The sequence below is a fragment of the Trachypithecus francoisi genome, unplaced genomic scaffold, assembly GCF_009764315.1.
Source record: "Trachypithecus francoisi isolate TF-2019V2 unplaced genomic scaffold, Tfra_2.0 Lachesis_group6, whole genome shotgun sequence".
Classification (NCBI taxonomy): Eukaryota; Metazoa; Chordata; class Mammalia; order Primates; family Cercopithecidae; genus Trachypithecus; species Trachypithecus francoisi.
Window position 1 is genome coordinate 121,635,555 of NW_022681471.1, and position 18,008 is coordinate 121,653,562.

At 40.4% G+C, this 18,008-nt stretch overlaps 2 protein-coding genes across 9 annotated transcripts in view; one reads left to right on the forward strand and one right to left on the reverse strand.

Moving 5' to 3' along the window:
* The window catches only part of GPM6B (glycoprotein M6B), a 168,306-nt gene extending 155,247 nt beyond the window's left edge, over positions 1–13,059 (forward strand). For 4 of the 8 annotated variants that reach the window (XM_033201566.1, XM_033201562.1, XM_033201565.1 and 1 more), the window contains 4 exons: positions 4,108–4,279; positions 6,629–6,702; positions 7,760–7,825; positions 10,999–13,059. In XM_033201566.1, the coding sequence (XP_033057457.1) occupies positions 4,108–4,279; positions 6,629–6,702; positions 7,760–7,825; positions 10,999–11,148 (462 nt within the window). In that variant the 3' untranslated portion in view covers positions 11,149–13,059. Of the gene's footprint in view, positions 1–4,107; positions 4,280–6,628; positions 6,703–7,759; positions 7,826–9,443 lie in introns of all 8 variants that reach the window. The other 4 variants (XM_033201568.1, XM_033201563.1, XM_033201567.1 and 1 more) reach the window with 2 other exon arrangements.
* Positions 13,060–14,636: 1,577 nt separating this feature from the next.
* OFD1 (OFD1 centriole and centriolar satellite protein) overlaps positions 14,637–18,008 on the reverse strand; it is a 36,029-nt gene continuing 32,657 nt past the window's right edge. The window contains 5 exon segments of the mRNA XM_033201561.1: positions 14,637–14,925; positions 15,209–15,276; positions 15,777–15,944; positions 16,704–16,813; positions 16,816–16,860. Of these exon segments, the coding sequence (XP_033057452.1) occupies positions 14,883–14,925; positions 15,209–15,276; positions 15,777–15,944; positions 16,704–16,813; positions 16,816–16,860 (434 nt within the window). The 3' untranslated portion in view covers positions 14,637–14,882.

Genomic DNA, 18,008 nt, shown 5'->3' on the forward strand with positions numbered 1-18,008 from the left:
ACTCTTGACCTCAGGTGATCCACCCGCCTCAGCCTCCCAAAGTGCTGGGATTACAGGCGTGAGCCATCATGCTAAGAATTTTTTTTTTTAGACAGGGTCTTGCTCTGTCACCTGGGCTGGAGTGCAGTGGTGTGATCATGACTCACTGCAACCTCTCACTGCAACCTCTGCCTCCCGGGCTGAAGCAATCCTCCAGTCTCAGCCTCCCGAGTAGCTGGGACTATAGGTGCACTCCATCACACTCGGCTAATTTTTGTATCTTTTGTAGAGACAGGGTTTCACCATGTTGCCTAGGCTGGTCTCGAACTCCTGGCTAAAGCTGCTTCCCAAAATGTTGAGATTATAGGTGTGAACCACTGTGCCTGGCCAAGAATGCTTTTTATATCTTTCAGTGGTTAGAAAAAAAGAGTATTTCATGATACATGAAAATTATAAGAAAGTCTAGTTTTGATGATCCTAAACGTTTGATTGGCACATAGCCATGCCTATTCATTTGCACATTAGCTATGGCCGCCTTCATGCTACAAAGCATGATGCAGATTGGACCAGTTGCCACAAAGTCCATATGTGACCTGCAAAGCCTAAACGGTTTTCTATCTGGCTCTTTACAGTAAGATAGCATTTGCTGACCTCTGGTCTAGAGGATGACAGATCTTAATGGGTCATTAAAAAACAGGGTTCAAAAGTGCTTCATCACAAAAGAAAATGGTCCTTTTCCAAGAGGAAAAGGCTCTCCATTGAGAGCCTAGGAGGGGAGGAGGGGAGAAGTATTTATGGAGTTTGATTTTTGGCACATTGAATTTCAGTTTCTAAATGGAATTGGCAGCCTGGTGTGGTGGCTCACGCCTGTAATCCCATCTCTTTGGGAGGCCTAGGCAGGTGGATCACCTGAGTTCAGGAGTTCGAAACCAGCCTGGTCAACATGGCGAAACCCCATCTCTACTAAAAATACAGAAATTAACCAGGCATGGTGGCGCATGCCTGTAGTCCCAGGGATGTGGGAGGCTGAGGCAGGAGAATCACTTGAATCTGGAGATAGAGGTTATGAATGAATGTAACAGTTTTTCCAAGGACAGCAGGGCTGCAAGAAGGGGACTGCAATGTGGGAAACTCTCCTTTGGAGTCCACAGGCCTGGCCACGTCACAGGGGCCTGTTCCTCAGCCCCTCCCCAGCTCCTCCCCAGCTCCTCCCCAGCCCCTCTCCAGCCCCTCCCCAACCCCTCCCCAGCCCGGATTGTCCTTTTTGCTCTCTCACATCAGCCGTGGACCAACTCCACAGTCTGCATTCCACACCACACCTGCCCCTTCCAGGAGAAGCAGCACCCCCAGGAAGTAGTTGAGCAGAACATCATCAGCCGCATGGATCCAGATGCCAATCTTTAGGTTTGTCCAGAATGACCATTTGTGGGACTTCAGAACGGTCCAGCCGGGCTTAAGCTCACATGCCCACCTACCCCTCTCAAGGATAGATAATAGTCTTGACAGATAGTGTCATTTGATGTGATTTCAGAAAACCATGTTCTGAAAAGAAACTACCTACAAGGATGAAACCCATCACTCCAATTGCTGAACGATTTAGTTCTTTACCAGTTTGGACCTCCCCAATCTCAAATAGGATCCTCATTTCATGTTGGTTTTTTAAGATTCAGTTCATAGAACAAAGGAGTAAATTAATTTATGAGTTTCCGAGTAAATCATATTTCAATAAAGCTGTTAAAAAATACAAAGAAGAGACTACTGTACAAGTCAGGGGAATGGTTACTTTTGTGGGGGAAGGAGGCAGCTGTTAAATAAAATGCCTGTGAAGAGCAGAGGGAAAATAGCCACAAATAGTGGGAATCCTCCTCCAAAGGAAAAAAAGAAAAAACACCTCCTCACAGCTTTAAAAATGACAGCTTTCCCCCTCACTTCTACCCATCAAGTTTCAAAAATAAAAGAGGTCTAGTTTCCACAGGGCACAGCATTAAGTCATCCACTGCCTGATGTTTAACATTTTTGGATCCTTTGAGCATTGGTCGGGACACAGTACCTGGTGGAGAGGAGAGGAGCTTCTACTTGAGCCGGTGGCACTTCACCTAGAGATGGGGACACCATGAGGGATCCCCAACCCACCTAGCATGGCCTGCTTTTAGCTCTTACGTCAGATTTTTTTCGAGAAAGTCCTGTGAACCCAAAAGTATCTGAAACAGGTATCAGCCAATTTAGAAAGTTTATTTTGCCAAAGTTAAGGATGTGTCCATGACACAGCCTCAGGAGGTCCGGACAACATGGGCCCAAGGTGGTCGGGGCACAGCTTGGTTTTATACATTTTAGGGAGACGTGAGACATTAATCAATAAATGTAAGATGTACATTCGTTTGTCCAGAAAGGTGGGGACAACTCGAAGCAGGGAGGGGGCTTCCAGGTCATAAGTAGGTGAGAGACAAATGGTTGCATTCTTTTGGGTCTCTGATCAGCCTTTCATTGAATATACAGTTCACATGGGAGAGGAAGGTAGAGGAATAGTCACTTATAGCTGGTCTGGCTTGTTGAAATGACAGGGGAGAGGAAGTAGTCAGATACGCATTTGTCTCACATGAGCCTCAGAGGGATGACTTTGAGCTCTGTCTGTCGTTTGTCCATGAGGGATTTCCCTGTGGGCTAATTGTGAGGGAGGTATGTAGCTTTATCTTTCTGCTATCTTGTTTAGGGATAGAATGGGAGGTTTGCCTGTCGCAGTTCCCAGCTTCACTTTTCCCTTTGGCTTAGTGATTTGGGGGTCCAGATATTTCTTTTGCTTTCGCAGTCCTGTGTGGAAGGCTTGTGCCCAGGAACTCACTGAGGAAGCAGCTCTAGACGCTGGAGGCCACCATGATAGGGCCAGCCCGCAGCAGGGCTCTCTGGTGGGGGTATAGTGGCCTTCCGTCTGGACTCCTGGCCTCTGACAGAAGGGAAGGCTCACTGAAGCCAAGAACCAGCAGCTCCCTCCTGCTCAGGTCCTGTTTTCTTTTGAAGGGAAAGAAACCTAGTCTGGAGCAGCAGTGGGAGGAAGTGGGAGGTGGAACTGCTGAAATCTGCTTCTCTGAATATTTTTGGAGATGCAAATGCTTCCTTGCAGTGAAAGGGAAAGTGTCTTGTTTCTGCAGTTTCCTGGCATTGTGACCATCAGGAGGTGGCCTCCAACTACCCAGGTATCTCCGGTGGCGCAGAAAGTTAGTGGGGACCATGAGGTCTCCACCATCAGCTTCAAAATAGAAAAGCCAAACTAGCACTCCACACCCTCGCCCACACCCTCTGTGGGCGTGCCTTCTGAGAACACAAATACCATGTTTTTGAGGCCACCTTACAAAGCTCTCTGAAAAGTGGTCAAGGCAGAGGAAAGCCAAGCAACAGGATTCTATTCTTCCTGGAATCGCCCATGACAGTGTGTGGGTGAACACCTGAAGCTTTTTCCCTAAGCCACTGCTTTGCTTGCAAAGCTGCTGTGAATCTTAGAGACAAAAGAAAACTAGAGGAAAATGAGAATTTTATAGATCGTGCATTAAGCTTGTGTTCGTGATTATTTGAAAGTTTTGGTAATTTTGCAGAATCAGGAAACTAGAGAAGTTCTTTTTGAGAGAGGGCTTCTTGTGGCGATTGCTATTCTCTGTGAGCCAACCTGTTATGAAAAATAAAGTAACATTTGAGAAATTAATATGAAGTTATAATTCACTGGTATATGGAATGCATCCAGAATCTATCCCATGTTATGTAGGATGTTCTGCATTTTCAGAACGGATATTTAGAAAGAGCACCTCTTGAGAGGCTGCCATTGATCAGCTCTGTGTCCTTGGACGAGTGAGATCACCTCTTGGGGTCTCCTGTCCTTGTTAGTTAAGGGTGACCCGAAAGGCCCTGACATTGCTTCAGGCACTCCAATTCTAGATCTTCTAGCTCTGGGGAATGTGGCTGGCTCTTACTTCCCCTGCTCCCTTGTTGGCTCTTCCTTCTTGCTGCCAATGCCGGGGTGAGGGTCCCCACAATGTGTTCCACAGGTCAGTATTGGGCCTGAAAATGCACAATCCTTCTACTCAGGGGACACATCTGCCTGTTTCAGTGATGACTGTCCTTCCTCTCATTTTGGCCTAGTTCGTTTTCCTCACCTATGTGCTCGGAGTGGCCTGGCTGGGCGTGTTCGGTTTCTCAGCGGTGCCCGTGTTTATGTTCTACAACATATGGTCAACTTGTGAAGTCATCAAGTCACCGCAGACCAACGGGACCACGGGTGTGGAGCAGATCTGTGTGGATATCCGACAATACGGTACTTCCAATTCACCCCTCCCCCAATTAATTCATTGTCCTCTCATGCATATGTCTGGACCTAATTATTACATGAGCATCCTTTTAATTGTCATGATCTGTTTCATCCCTTCTATCAGAGTAATTTTATACTTTTCCCTTCAATATGCTGTTTTCTGGGTGGAAACATCAGGGAGGCTTTTAGCTTGCTAGGTGTCAAGATTTCGTTAGGTTTTCATATTAAGTGTGTAGTAAAAGAAGCTTTTCATAATACGAAACTCCTTTATAATGCAGTTCAATCAAAAAAGACTTCTGGATCTCCACTATAAAAAGATTATATTTTTTATTTTCAGTTGTATAACATCCAACTTTCCATTCAAAATAATATTGCACACATTGTATAATTCAATTAATTTGCACATCCAACTCGTCAAATCTGGTCTTTTTAAAATGACTAACTGCTTAAACTTCATCTGTACTGAAAAATACATTAGATCCAGACATATTTTAAAGTCATCAGAATATACTTTTAAAAAATCATCGTCAGCTGTTGGAAACGAGTTCAAACATTTTCTAATGAGTGAGATCCTTATAATAGGGATCTAAGATTGGTTCATTGTGACAAGCCCCAGAAGAGACCACTGGCTCCTCCTGTCAATTAATTTGGGACTTGACTTTGCTGCTGAGTAAGAGAGGGCAGCATCCTAAGGGAGGAGTCTAATTACTGCTTCCAGCCACGATGGTAGGAAATCTTTTCCTGGCAGAAACAACCAAGGGGTGGGGGGAAAGCTTTCATCAGAATTGAAGAGGAAATAACTGTCCTTCCAGAGCTTTTCTGAAGAGAGATGACTATTTCATTTCTGCTGTTTTTCTCATGTGGCTTAGTCTCAACATCTTACCTTACAACATAGTACTACATTTGCTTGAAACTATCCATCAGACTAATCTCTTCTCACAATGACCAAGGCTGAACAACACTGTTCTTTATGATAGAGCTAAAAACGGAGCCTAAAGTTGGCTGTTAAAAGTATTTGTAAATGAATATCTAAATGTATATCATTCCCCTATTCCTTAAAAATAAGTGTTTTGCCACAAATTTTGGTAATCAGCAATCATCTTCTTAAATCCTCTATATTTGCCTATTTATTGTTATAGTTAATGGTTTCACTGACAATTTGGGGCAATTTCCCATGCTTCTGAGGTATAAAGATGTACTCTTGGCCCGTGTCAAGGATGAAAGGAATAAGGACTTTTCTTCTTCTAACACTCCTTTCCTTACCTCCTAGGAGTGTTTAAGCACAAACTTATGCATTAGAGGGGGAAAAAAGCAGCAGCCCATTGGACAATTGTCATTGCAGAGGAGCCTCAGGGTTACAGTGAGAGAGAAATCATAGACTCTGCTTGTCCCACCCTCTAGGGTAAAGGACAGTAGTGTTTTTCTTTTTAAAAAATTTCCAGCCACACGTGGTGGCTCACACCTGTAATCCCAGCACTTTGGGAGGCTGAGGCGGGTGGATCACGAGGTCAGGAGTTCAAGACCAGCCTGGCCAAGATAGTGAAACCCCGTCTCTACTAAAAATACAAAAATTAGCCAGGCGTGGTGGCAGGCACCTATAATCCCAGCTACTCGGGAGGCTGAGGCAGAGAATCGCTTGAACCCAGGAGGTGGAGGCTGCAGTGAGCCAAGATCACGGGAGTCCACTCCAGCCTGGGTGACAGAGCAAGACTCTTTGTCTCCAAAAAACAAAAAATCCAATTTGATTTTCAATCCAAAAGTATTTTCTAATACATTTATAAGACATAATAAAAATGAATATAAAACAAAGACAAAGTACAAATCCAGAGTTTTTTATTGGATTCCCACAAACATAAATTACTCTGTCAACCTGTAATTTGTTTCCGAGTGTATACTTGCAGTTTTGGAACTCCTGGCAGACCACTAACAGAGCTTGGACAGAAAGGCCACAGACCACAACATTCATGAGGAAATGTATTTTGACCTCAATGTGATAAAATGCTTTATGAGGCGGTTGTCCTGCAGTAACTATAGGGAAGGTCTGGCTTTGAAAATTAATCTTTACAAATACGAACTTCCAAATATGAACCCTCACTGAATAAAGCACAATTTGTAGGGGAAAAAAATATCAGGCTGTTTAGATTTCTTATGGACTAGTTGGCTTTACTTTTGGCCTATTGTTCAAATGGGGCTATTTATTCCAAAATGCTTGTTCTGCAGACAGCAGATCCATCAATTCTTAATGAAGAACATAGCCTACAATTACACTGTAACTGGCATCCAAAGTGGTGGGGTCTATTAAGAACATGAGGCACTGTAGTTTGTACTAACATCCTATTGGGGTTCATTTTACAGGTATCATTCCTTGGAATGCTTTCCCGGGAAAAATATGCGGCTCTGCCCTGGAGAACATCTGCAACACAAACGAGGTAAACTCATCACAGTTCAGAGGGCTCATAAGAATAACCCTTGAATATTAGGCTGAGAAAAGGGTTCTCCTAGCTATAGAAAGAGGGAGAGAGATAATTAAAATGCTATTAAGGAAAGCTCCTTGTTTAGACTCTTTAAGATTGAGCTATATGTAAGATTGAGCTATATGTAACCATCACTATTCAGACATTTTTGACCTACAAAAATGGTCACTTCATATGGTCCAACCCATTTGGTGAGAATCCTCAAGAAGTGGAGAGCTTTTCCTTTGGGCAATAATTTAGAGGTGAACCCAAACCTACAAACCTAATAATATATCTAGATTCTTCTCTCACCTCTTCAGAAAGATTTTCAAAGTAGAACACCTGTCACAGAACAGATGTAAGTTAATTTTCATAGAGGAGTCCCTCTATTTCATAGAGGAATTTGTGTATATACCCAATTTTTAATAAATGAGGCCACAGTTAATCATTTATATTTCTGGAATGACTTGGCTACTTCTCTATTTCTCATTCATTCTTAATAGGGAGTGTGTCCTAACACTTTGGTTTAAATTGTCTCAGCCCTAGAACATTCTTCGGTCATTGGCTTGTAACTGTTTATACAGGAAAATTCTTAAATGCATTCGTAGGTGCTTGTATATTTAAGAAAATCCTGGCAAGCTTTTAAAAAGCAGTGAGTTACAGAAATAATCAGCTCCTACCCTATCCAACTTGTCAATTTGTATATCCATAATATGCAGTGGCTTGAAGCAGGGGCTCCCCACCTTGGCTGCACCTTTCAGCCATCAAGGCAGCACTATGTTATACTGATGGCTGAGGCCCAGCCCCTAGGTATTCAGATTTAATTGATTTGGAGGGCAGTCTGGGCATCAGAAAGTTTTTAAAGCTCCTCAGGTGACTCCACCATGAGGCCAGAGCATGAAGAGAAGGCAGGCCTGTGCCCAGTCTTGCAGAGAATAGCTGCAAAGGAGACAGATGAAGCAGCACCCCAGAATGAGTGTAGGCCATTTCATTACACATCAAATGCTTATGTTGGTGCCCTGTTCTTTTGTAGTTTTACATGTCCTATCACCTGTTCATTGTGGCCTGTGCAGGAGCTGGTGCCACTGTCATTGCCCTGGTGAGTAATGGCCCCAAGACCACCCTAGTCTAGCCTCCTCCCTCTAGCCTCTAAATGACAGATTTCCCTTCCAGCTTTTACCAGCCTATTGAAGCCAATGATTCTGGCACTCAACCTTGGTTAACTGGCGCCTGTGTTAACTTACCACATGTAGTTTGCAGGAAGTATTAGTTGGCTGCCTTGGCACCAATTGTAGGTGATGTAATTTGGACTCTGGAAAGAAAAGAGGGTATCAACACCTATCAGCTAGGCCAAACATATTATCTTGTTGCACTGAGCACTTAGCTTCATGACTTCAGTCGCACACAAATGAAATGCTCACATGAGGCATTACCCATTTCTCTTTGCCAAGGATTAATTTACAAGTGGAAATATACACATATATATACATTTATATAGTCACTCTCATACACAGTAGCTATGTTCCATAAAGTCACCTGAAGCACTGAATTAGCAAATGCTGGACCACTGCTCCTGGGGAAATACATGGCTAGGTTCCTGGGAGCCTCTGGTCACATCATTTTCATCAACCTATCAACACATAAGCTTGTTTTGTGTGTTTCTGTGTAAAATACACCTTATTAATATATATGTTGATTAATATTGAATTCATGGCCAATAGCACTATCTCTATTTCTGAATGAAGTTTCTCTAATGAACATTTTCTCTGGTCAGGCAGTTTGCAACCTTCTTGCGCTTAGGGACTCTAGACAGCACTGCAGCACTATGCTTGGGAGCCATTTTAAGCAGCAAAATCACCCACAAAAAAAATGTTAAAAACGTGGCACTACATATATTTCGAGTATACTTATTTACAGTCTGAGAGTTGAAACAAGAAGGCAGAGTGTTGTCTTGTTCAACCTCAGCTAGGAATGTGCATACTGGGTAACTCAACTTTCACTGCTCTGCACGTCTGCTAATAACTGCAAAAGAAGTGCCTCAAGTATTAAGGGTTACAAATGAATCTTTGCAAGTAGGCAGTCACAAATACGGAATCTACAAGTAGTGAAAACCAACTGTATAAACACACGCTCTTATGTATGTATATGTTTGTATACATGTAATTTTGGAGGGCTTGGTTTGTGATTTGAGGAAAACCAACTAAGACTGGTAGAGGAAGGGGAAAATCTCAGCTGCTTGTAAATTAGTCATTCCCGGTTTTTCTGACCATTAAATCATTCCTTCCCCTTAGAATCTATGAAAAAAAACACCTGTAAAATCATAAATCATGGGGGTGACCTGTTCTTTTGGTTGAGCAACAGGTAGGAAAGATAACTGCCTGCTGCTGAGCAGGTGGTTTGGAAAGATGAGGGGATTAAGGCATTTAGCTTCATCCTTCTCATGCTGTTGACCCAGCTGTCTGTCTTGTTATTCTTCAAACACATCCAAGTACTTTTAATAAACTTAGGGAAGAACCAATGACTTACATTTTACATATGTGATGAGAAAAAGTTTGTGTGTGCTAGATAGGAAAATTGTCTCTTGTGATTTTAAGTGAGGAAAAAAAGAAACACCTTAGACTATGAGCAGGCACCCGTCCCCACCCAAGTTTAGAAGTGTCATGGCATTGGCCCTCACTGCCTGTATCTTACTGTCCTGTTTTGTTCTCTTCCACCAGCTGATCTACATGATGGCTACTACATATAACTATGCGGTTTTGAAGTTTAAGAGTCGGGAAGATTGCTGCACTAAATTCTAAATTGCATAAGGAGTTTTAGAGAGCTATGCTCTGTAGCATGAAATATCACTGACACTCCAGACTAAAGCAGAGTCTAGGTTTCTGCAGTTTTGTTACAGTAATTTGTAAATAGCTTTAGTAAACTCATCTTGCATGGTAGATTAATAAGATGACTTACTGTACATGAATTACACAATAATGAGATCTGGCTGTTTCCACATTTTGAAAAGGATTCAGTTATTTACTGACACTGGTGAGCATCCTCTTTAAAATAATGTTCTCATACTTAAACTTTAGAGAGCAATATCTTTAAATGAAGTATTAACACTTTGAAGTAATAACATTTTCTGTTATTTTTGATTGCTTGATAACCAGTTTCAATGATGAAAATGAAAACAAGTGCTGAAGATGAAATGGATTTAATCTGGATATTGTTTTGTCACACCTTCTGGAAAATACTTTGCAAATATGTTCTAAATTTAAAACAATTTTTTTATGATCACATGGTTCACCACTAAATGACCCTCAAATAAGCCAGATGAAAATTTGAAGAAAAAGGTCACCCAGTTCTCTGAAAAAAAGGATTTATATGTGGATAGTTTTTTTTTTTCCCCCTTCACAACACAATCATTCCTTTAGAGCCCACAAAATTGGTAACCTTAAATTGTGTGTTTTGGTAAGTAATAACTGTTTCCTCATAGCTAGTTCTCAAGCTGCATGCAAGATTTTAACGGGAAGAGAAACTAGGTCTGGACCTGAAGGTCTCAAATATGTTGAGAAGGAGGTATGAACTATAAGGAACTTGAGATGTAGATTTATTTTGCAGGAAATACAAGGAAAATAGGAAAGAAGTGTTTGCCGCATCAAGTGTAAAGAATGATACTGAGGATTTTTGCATTTTATGAAATGAAATGGCATTTACAAAATGAAAAGTGTAGTTTCACAACTAAATTTTGTTAACAGAGAGACTGCATGCTTTGCTTATAGTTCTTAATTTTGGTTTTGACATTCACTTAATTTTTTCCATGTTAAATATGTAGTTTAATTATTTACTCAAAATAAACATTGTTCATGCTTTTAGGCCTTTGGGGGAATTGATTTATCTACAGGTAGAAAATGTCTTTGCACACACTACACTTATTTCAACTATACAATGTGCTCCCGAACTTCCGCATCAATCTTTAAAATTACTCTCAAAATGGTTAAAAAAAAAAAAAAAGCACCCTCTTGTATTTCATTTTTGCTTTTTCTTAACAATACCTTTGGCCATTTTTTTTCCAGTTCACTATGTTTGTGTACTAACTTTTCTTCAGCCTTTTAATGCGAAGCCAACTAGTAGAGCATGCTTTCAGGATTTGACAGCTCTGCTAGTAGAGCGAGTATTAATACAGAATAACCTTCGCCCCCTTTAAAGTCAAGTCCGTCTAATCTAACTAGCGCCTCGCTTTGCCTTCTCACATGCTCACTAGCCATCATGCTCACCCTTCTCTTCCAGATCCACTTCCTCATGATACTGTCTTCTAACTGGGCTTACTTAAAGGATGCGAGCAAAATGCAGGCTTACCAGGATATCAAAGCAAAGGAAGAACAGGAACTGCAAGATATCCAGTCTCGGTCAAAAGAACAACTCAATTCTTACACATAAATATTTGCCAGAGTGTTTCGACCGACGTATTTACAGCTCTGACAAATCATCAGACAGCTGCTCTGCAGTACAGATGTGTATCCCACCAAACTAATGTAGATGTACAAACACTTCACTGTCTGTCTCAAGCTGCTGGGATGTATCTCTAGGAAAACCTTCCAGTGGGTAAATCTTTTTCTTTAGAACAATATTGGAGGTTTCATGTTAGCCATTTTAAAAGGCAACACTTTGACAAAATGATCGTTTATACTTTGGGAATCTGTGGTGGCATGTTCACATTTATTGCTAGGGCAATTCTACCAAGACACTAATGGAATATGTCACACCCCTTGATAGGGACCTGTGACATGCCAGCATCAAGGGATAACACCATAAATTCACATATATGCCATCTGTCCTCAAGTAAGTGTTATCTACATAGGAAATAAAATGGAATTGATGGAAAGTTCCATTTCTGACAGCTGACATTTATTAAGCTTTGGATCAAAGATAATGTGATTCTTATGACTGACTTTTCAAATTAGCTTTTCCCTCCCAAGTCCAGGACCCTTTAATTTCCTGAGTCAATCAGAAATATATTTTTCAATAATGCTAAAATTAGCTACAATTCTGCTGACCCTACTATTAAAGAATCTGGATTCTGGACTCACTGACAAGCTTTCCAGAAGCAATTTTGTAACAGATTTCATGTTAACAAAATACTGATTCAATTTTCATTATTCTTGGGAAATGTCAGCTCTGCCTTAATGAGTATTTGCTTTAAATTTCTAAGAATTTATATCGTAACTAGAGACCCAAATATCTTTCACAGAATTTTGTTCCATAAATGTTTTTAATTAAGAAGTGTTACCTTATTAAAATGACCACCATTCTAAACCATTTTTCAGTGGTCTGGATACTAAGTTTACAGTTTCATACCAACTATCTAAAACCTAATTGCAAATTGACCACAGACCTCTAACCTCCTGCTTTTACAGACTTGAATACTTAGGTAATTTAAATTAGGGTGGTATTTCATTTTTCTTATCTAAATCTTAGTTTCTGGAATAATAAAGTTTGATGTTCAGCAAGAAAACTGCTTGAGTTTAAGCCATTTTCAAAAGAAACTTGCCTTCTACATTATTGTGTTCCAGAACATTAAGTGACTGTAGGTACTGGGTATTAGTGATGGTAAACTTTGTGTTGTTCTTTATGAAATGATTCATATTAACTGTTGGGTGCATCAGTGCTTTTCAAAGGGGCTGCTTACTATAGGGTTAACTATGTATATTCATTGTTAAGAGTTAACTTGTGGTTTGGCTGTTTCCTGGATTTTATAACATATACATGTGCAGAAATGTATTCAAATGAAAGGAAGCATACCTTAAGATGCTATTAAAATTGAACATCAAGTATAATATTTCATTTGGATTCTTTTTTTGGTTAATGCCTAAAAATGCCTATTTGGGATTTTTTTTTTTTTTAATTAAGAGAAGCTCTACTTCTGTGTAGAACAGTTGTTCCAAAATAGCTTAGTGTTTTGTTTTCCTGTTGCATGACAGATTTAACTATTATTTCCAGCAGTGGAGGTGCTGTCAGAGTCCAGTGTTCTAGAAGAGGCAGTGTCTAAAGCCTAATTTTACTTTTCTAATTCTGGTAGCTATTACCAGGAATTTTTGGAAGTTTTGTTTAAGTAGTCTAATATTTTTTATGTAAAGAGCATTAAATTTTGCTATGTATAAATTTTTGTAACCTAACAGTGAATCAATATTTTCTATCAGTGCCAAGGGCTTCCTGTAGTTCTATTCAAGTGTTACAATAAATATTGTAGATAATAGTCGATACTTGTGTATGCTTATTTTAAAGATCTATTTAGGTGGAAATAGTTGTGGATGTACTAAGAGTAATGAAATAAAATTATAGCTTCATTCACTTGCCTTTTTACCATACATAAATCCTATCTTTGTCCTCAGTATGGTGTCACTTTTGAACAATGTGCATAGTCAAGATTTCACATTGGTATGGAAATCAAGTCTGTGAGTGCTGCTTGGTTTATTTCTGGCAAAAATCTTTTCAGCAATTTAAGAAAATATTATATAATCCACTGGGCTGTATTGGGCATAAAAGTGCCACTAGCACTTCTGTAGTTCTCTGTGTAAAGTAAGAATTTTTCTGAGTAGTTTTTCAACAAATAAATGCCATCTACCTATAGGATCAACGAGGCTTAAACTTGGGCAAAGTAGAAACAAAATAAGAGCATGTGTGTAGTTATTTTTCAAACCAAAGGTACAAAAGTCTATTGGAAGATTTATTCTGGAATATAAAAAAACCTAGTTCTAACAGTTGACTCTCTAGAGTAGCAGAGCTAAATACGTTACTTAGGATTTTATTTTATAATCTGTTTAAACTCTTATCTGTCAACATGATTATGCATTTGGATTCTCTGCATCTGACCTTTCTTAGTGAGGCCCAGCCTGTGTCACTATTGACACATGGCCATTCCTAAATGAGGTGCTGACTCTAGATCATCACCCTTTGTTCACGCATGGCAGGAGAACAATCAGGAGCTCAATTCATGTGCTATTTGTCACACTACTTAGTATCTTCTGTTTAAGTAGCATTTTGTGCAATTAAGTCACATGAGTCACCAGAGGAAACTGTAAAATAATGGTTAGATAAAACCATAAGCAGCCTCTTAATTATCCACAGTGATCCTGCCACAAAACCTAGGACCCTTTAGAGGGTTGAGCAGAGATTTTTTTTCCAGTTCTGCCTTGTAAAACTTGACTTTTAAGAGATGAAAATGAAGTCAGTTATAGGGAAGGAGCCCATTTATTTAAAAACAAACGAAATGCTTGAAGCCCATTCATTAAGTATGAGGACCAAAGATTCCATAATAAAATGCTATCTCAGTCTGTTCCTGCTGCTGTAACAAAATAACTTAGACTGGGTAACTTATAAAGACCAGAAATGTGTTTCTTACCGTTTGAGAGGCTGGGAAGTCCAACATCAAGGTACTGGCAGGTTGGATGTCTGGTGAAGGCCCAGTCTCTGCTTCCAAGATGGTGCCTTGTTGCTGTGTTCTCCAGAGGGGACCAATGCAGTGTCTTCAAATGGTGGAAGGGCAAAAGGGCCTCACTAGTTCCATTAAGCCCTTTTATAAGGTCACTAATCCCACTCTTAGTCACCTGTGAAAGGCGCCACCTCTTAATTCTATCACACTGGGGGGGGGGGGTTTAAATTCCAACATATGAATTTTGGAGGGACACATACATTCAAACCACAGATGTCAAAAGTAAAGACCAGAGGCAATATCTTACTATTTCTAATGCCTAGAAAAATCTGTTTTTATGTCAGGGACAAAACAGGAGTAATGCTGAGAAAAATAACCTGTTTTACAGGTAGCAGCCCAACTTTGGAGAGAAAAGAACACAGCTTAAACTTCCAAAATGTAGGCCTGGAGTTGACCAATAAGATAGGTTATACTCATTTAAAATTTAAGGCAAAAATGAGGTTAAAAGCCAGTTCCTTTTATTACAATGAATGAGAAATACTATGACTGGAGAAGAGGTTTCACGTGACTAGATTATTCTTGGTTCACACACTGTGGTATCAAAATTAGGGGAAAAAAACCCCACACTGGATTACACACATTTTTATTGAGTTTTGTCTGATGATAGAGAAACATTTACAAAGGAGTAAATGTTATGTAACTTCTCATAGTATGTAAGTTAGAAGCTGGGCAGCAAACATGGTTACCAAGAGTCATCTGGTTCTTCATGAGAAAAGCCTGTTAAACTAAATTAGGAAAAGACAAAAATTAAAATGTAAAACTTTGTGTCAAGTTTATTTGCTATCTTCATAATGTTCTCAACTCCTTCCCTGGGGGTTTCTACCCTAGCTTACAATTTATATCAGGATCATTTCACAAGTTAAAAAACTCAATCGTTTTTATAGTCAGTAATTTTGATTGATTCAATAACTTCTTACAGGCAATCTCAAACATCTAACCGTTTCTCTGGCTGACAAAATGAGCAATTAACAGTTTGTGTATGAAACAGTATGTAGGGAAAACAGGTACCTTTCAACTTTGTCACTAGATTGCAGCGTGTCCACTAGGGAGCCTTCTTGGACCATCTTTTTTGAGCTCTGATTACATGGAGGGGGTGGAAAATTTTGAAATTAGATATGCATTAATTTTATGAAATTTCTCTAAGAACCATTTTTGAAATATATATGTAATTTAAAAGTCTAAAAAAGAGGTGACTTTTAAACATGAAATTTAGCAAGCACATCAAAATAAACTATAGGGTATGCATTTAACACCCATATTACTACAGACTTACATAAAATATTAATGTCAGTACTAATGCATTTGTTATATGATAGATCTTTTCGTCCTTGTTCTTAATGAGCTACCCCAACTTTTAAAACCTCTTAAATCTTTTACCTTAAGCAAAAAAGCTATGAGTTTTTGTCAAAAGAGTAGAATATTTAAAAGATTCAAGGTTCCATTTGAACTTTGGATTTTCTATACTTTTCACTTTTTTGTCTTCAATGGAGAAGATGGATTCCCATCCCAAGAAGTTAAACCACGGAAGCCCTGGATGTCCCCCACCCACAGATTGCCCTGTCCATGGCACTGGCACCTTATCTGCCGACTGCTGGTCTTGCTCCTGCTGGATGATTTTCATGTATTTCTCTAAAGGATTTTCACTGTGAGCAGATTTGTCTTTCATTTCTTGATTACTCATTTCTAATTCATTTTCCATTTCTAATTCATTTTCCATTTCAATCTTCAGTGATTCTTCAATCCTCTATAAAACAGGCACCAAAACAGAAAATACACAAATATATTTGTAAAACTTTTAAGTATTTTAAAAATGCACTAATATTAATCCTGATCCTTCAAGTACAGCCTGTATGCCAGAGGACTAATTTTTAAAATTGAAGTCATTGCTGTCATCAAAGGAAGACAAATACGTCATCTCAAGGAAGGTATTAATCGGCAAGGGTCCTGTGCTTTAGACTTGAATTAACCAGAAGTCCAAGGAACATTCATATGTTAGAGTAATTAAAGCAAGACTTAGCAGGTATGTTAAGTGGACAGAGTAATCCATCTGCTAGGACCAGAATCGAGACACAGAAGGCAAGAAGAGAACTACAGGAAGGAGGGAGGGAATGTATGCCCCTGGAAGCAACCATGAACTGGCAGCCATCTCCTCCCTTGGGTTCTAGTCCCAGCTAGCTGACACAGCCTCTTCTTTAAACCCTGTTTTCAAAGCAAAGTTCTGCAGCAAAGCACAGTCTACCTTTTTTACAGGCTTGTTTTAAGGATCAGATGAGAAAGTACAAAAATTCCTTCAAAAACCATCCTTTACTACAAAACTCCTAAGCTGCACATTCTGTGCAGCCTTTCTCACCGTCTAAGACAAGGAGAGGACAGGGATGCCTTTTAAGGCACCTGCCGCTCCTCTGACTTTGTACACCAATTGACTCCCCTCCCCGAGCTCAATGTACTTACGAAAGGTGTACAGTGGAGCGACCAGTACAGAAAATCAAGTCATACTTATTACCCTTTCCTGATACAGTTTTTCTAGTTCTCTTCGTTCCCTTTCTAAAACTTCTTGTAGATTACTCTGCCTTCTTTCTTCTCTCTGCCTTCGTTCTTTCACTTGCTGTTCCGTATTTTTTCTTCTTCCTTTTGTTCTTCAATTTGTTTCTGATCTACACCTAATAGGACAGAAAATAAAGAGTAGCTTCCAGTATCAGATTGTTCAAATGAATGCAGGACTAGTCTGCAGGAGCCCTTGCCAAGACCCACGGAGACTCTGCTTGGCTTTTAGTTGACTCTGTGACCTGCTTCAAGTCACTGTTTCATTTTCACTCACTTCAAGCCCCCAACCCCACTCCTTGAACTGCACCCTACTTCACTTGGCTAAGACAAATAACAAGTCATCCTCACCATGACCAACTCCAATTGTCCTCCCTCCATGTCACATGCTCTCATCCTCTTCACAGATCTCCTCCCTCCTTTCCAAGGCAAACCCTGCATTTCTGCCTCTGCCTTTGATTGTAATCCCTCCCCTATCTTTAGGACCCTGACTGAGCCATTAATCCCTATTTCTATACACAGTAGTTTTAGAAGTCTTACTCCCATAAAGATGCTCAAGTCTGTCCTACCCCAACAAAACAACAGAAATCACACCACTGCCCTCCCCCCGGCCATTCCAGCCATCTCGCTGCTCATTCCCCACTTCCTCCAAACTGACGGCAGCCCTTCCTGGGGTTTTAGTGATCACTTGTATATGGATCCTTTCCATATCTTTTCCTCTACTCCTGATCTCTCTCCCTAGCCTCGCGTCCACATTTCTGATAGTTCCCTGTCATCCACATGTGGAAACCCCACAGCACCAGCTTCGTCCTGGGCATGATCGTCCTAGTCCTTCGATCATGCTCTTTCTACCCTCCAACCACTCAGCCCCCAGCGCTTGCAGGTTCACACTCCCTGTCCTGTGGCTGCAACAGGGGCCCTTCTCACCATCTTACTGGACTACTGAAACAGCCCAGTCAAGGCTCTCCCTGAAGCCAGTCTCTGCCTTCCAACAACCTGTGGTCATCTGCACCAGGCATTTCCTGACAGGAAGATGTGGATCTGCTGTGTGTGCATCATCTCCACTCTGACAGAGTCCAATGCCATGGTAGTCCGGGCTGACAATCTGCCCTTTTCTTTCCAGATTGATTTCCTACATCACCACCAACTTTGTACTAGAAATATTTCATCTGTACCAACCCACTCACTGGAGCCTGGCCATGGCTGTATCTTCCTTGCTCAGCATTCACCTTCACTGTCTCCTCAATCTGTAGCACTCCCTTGCTCT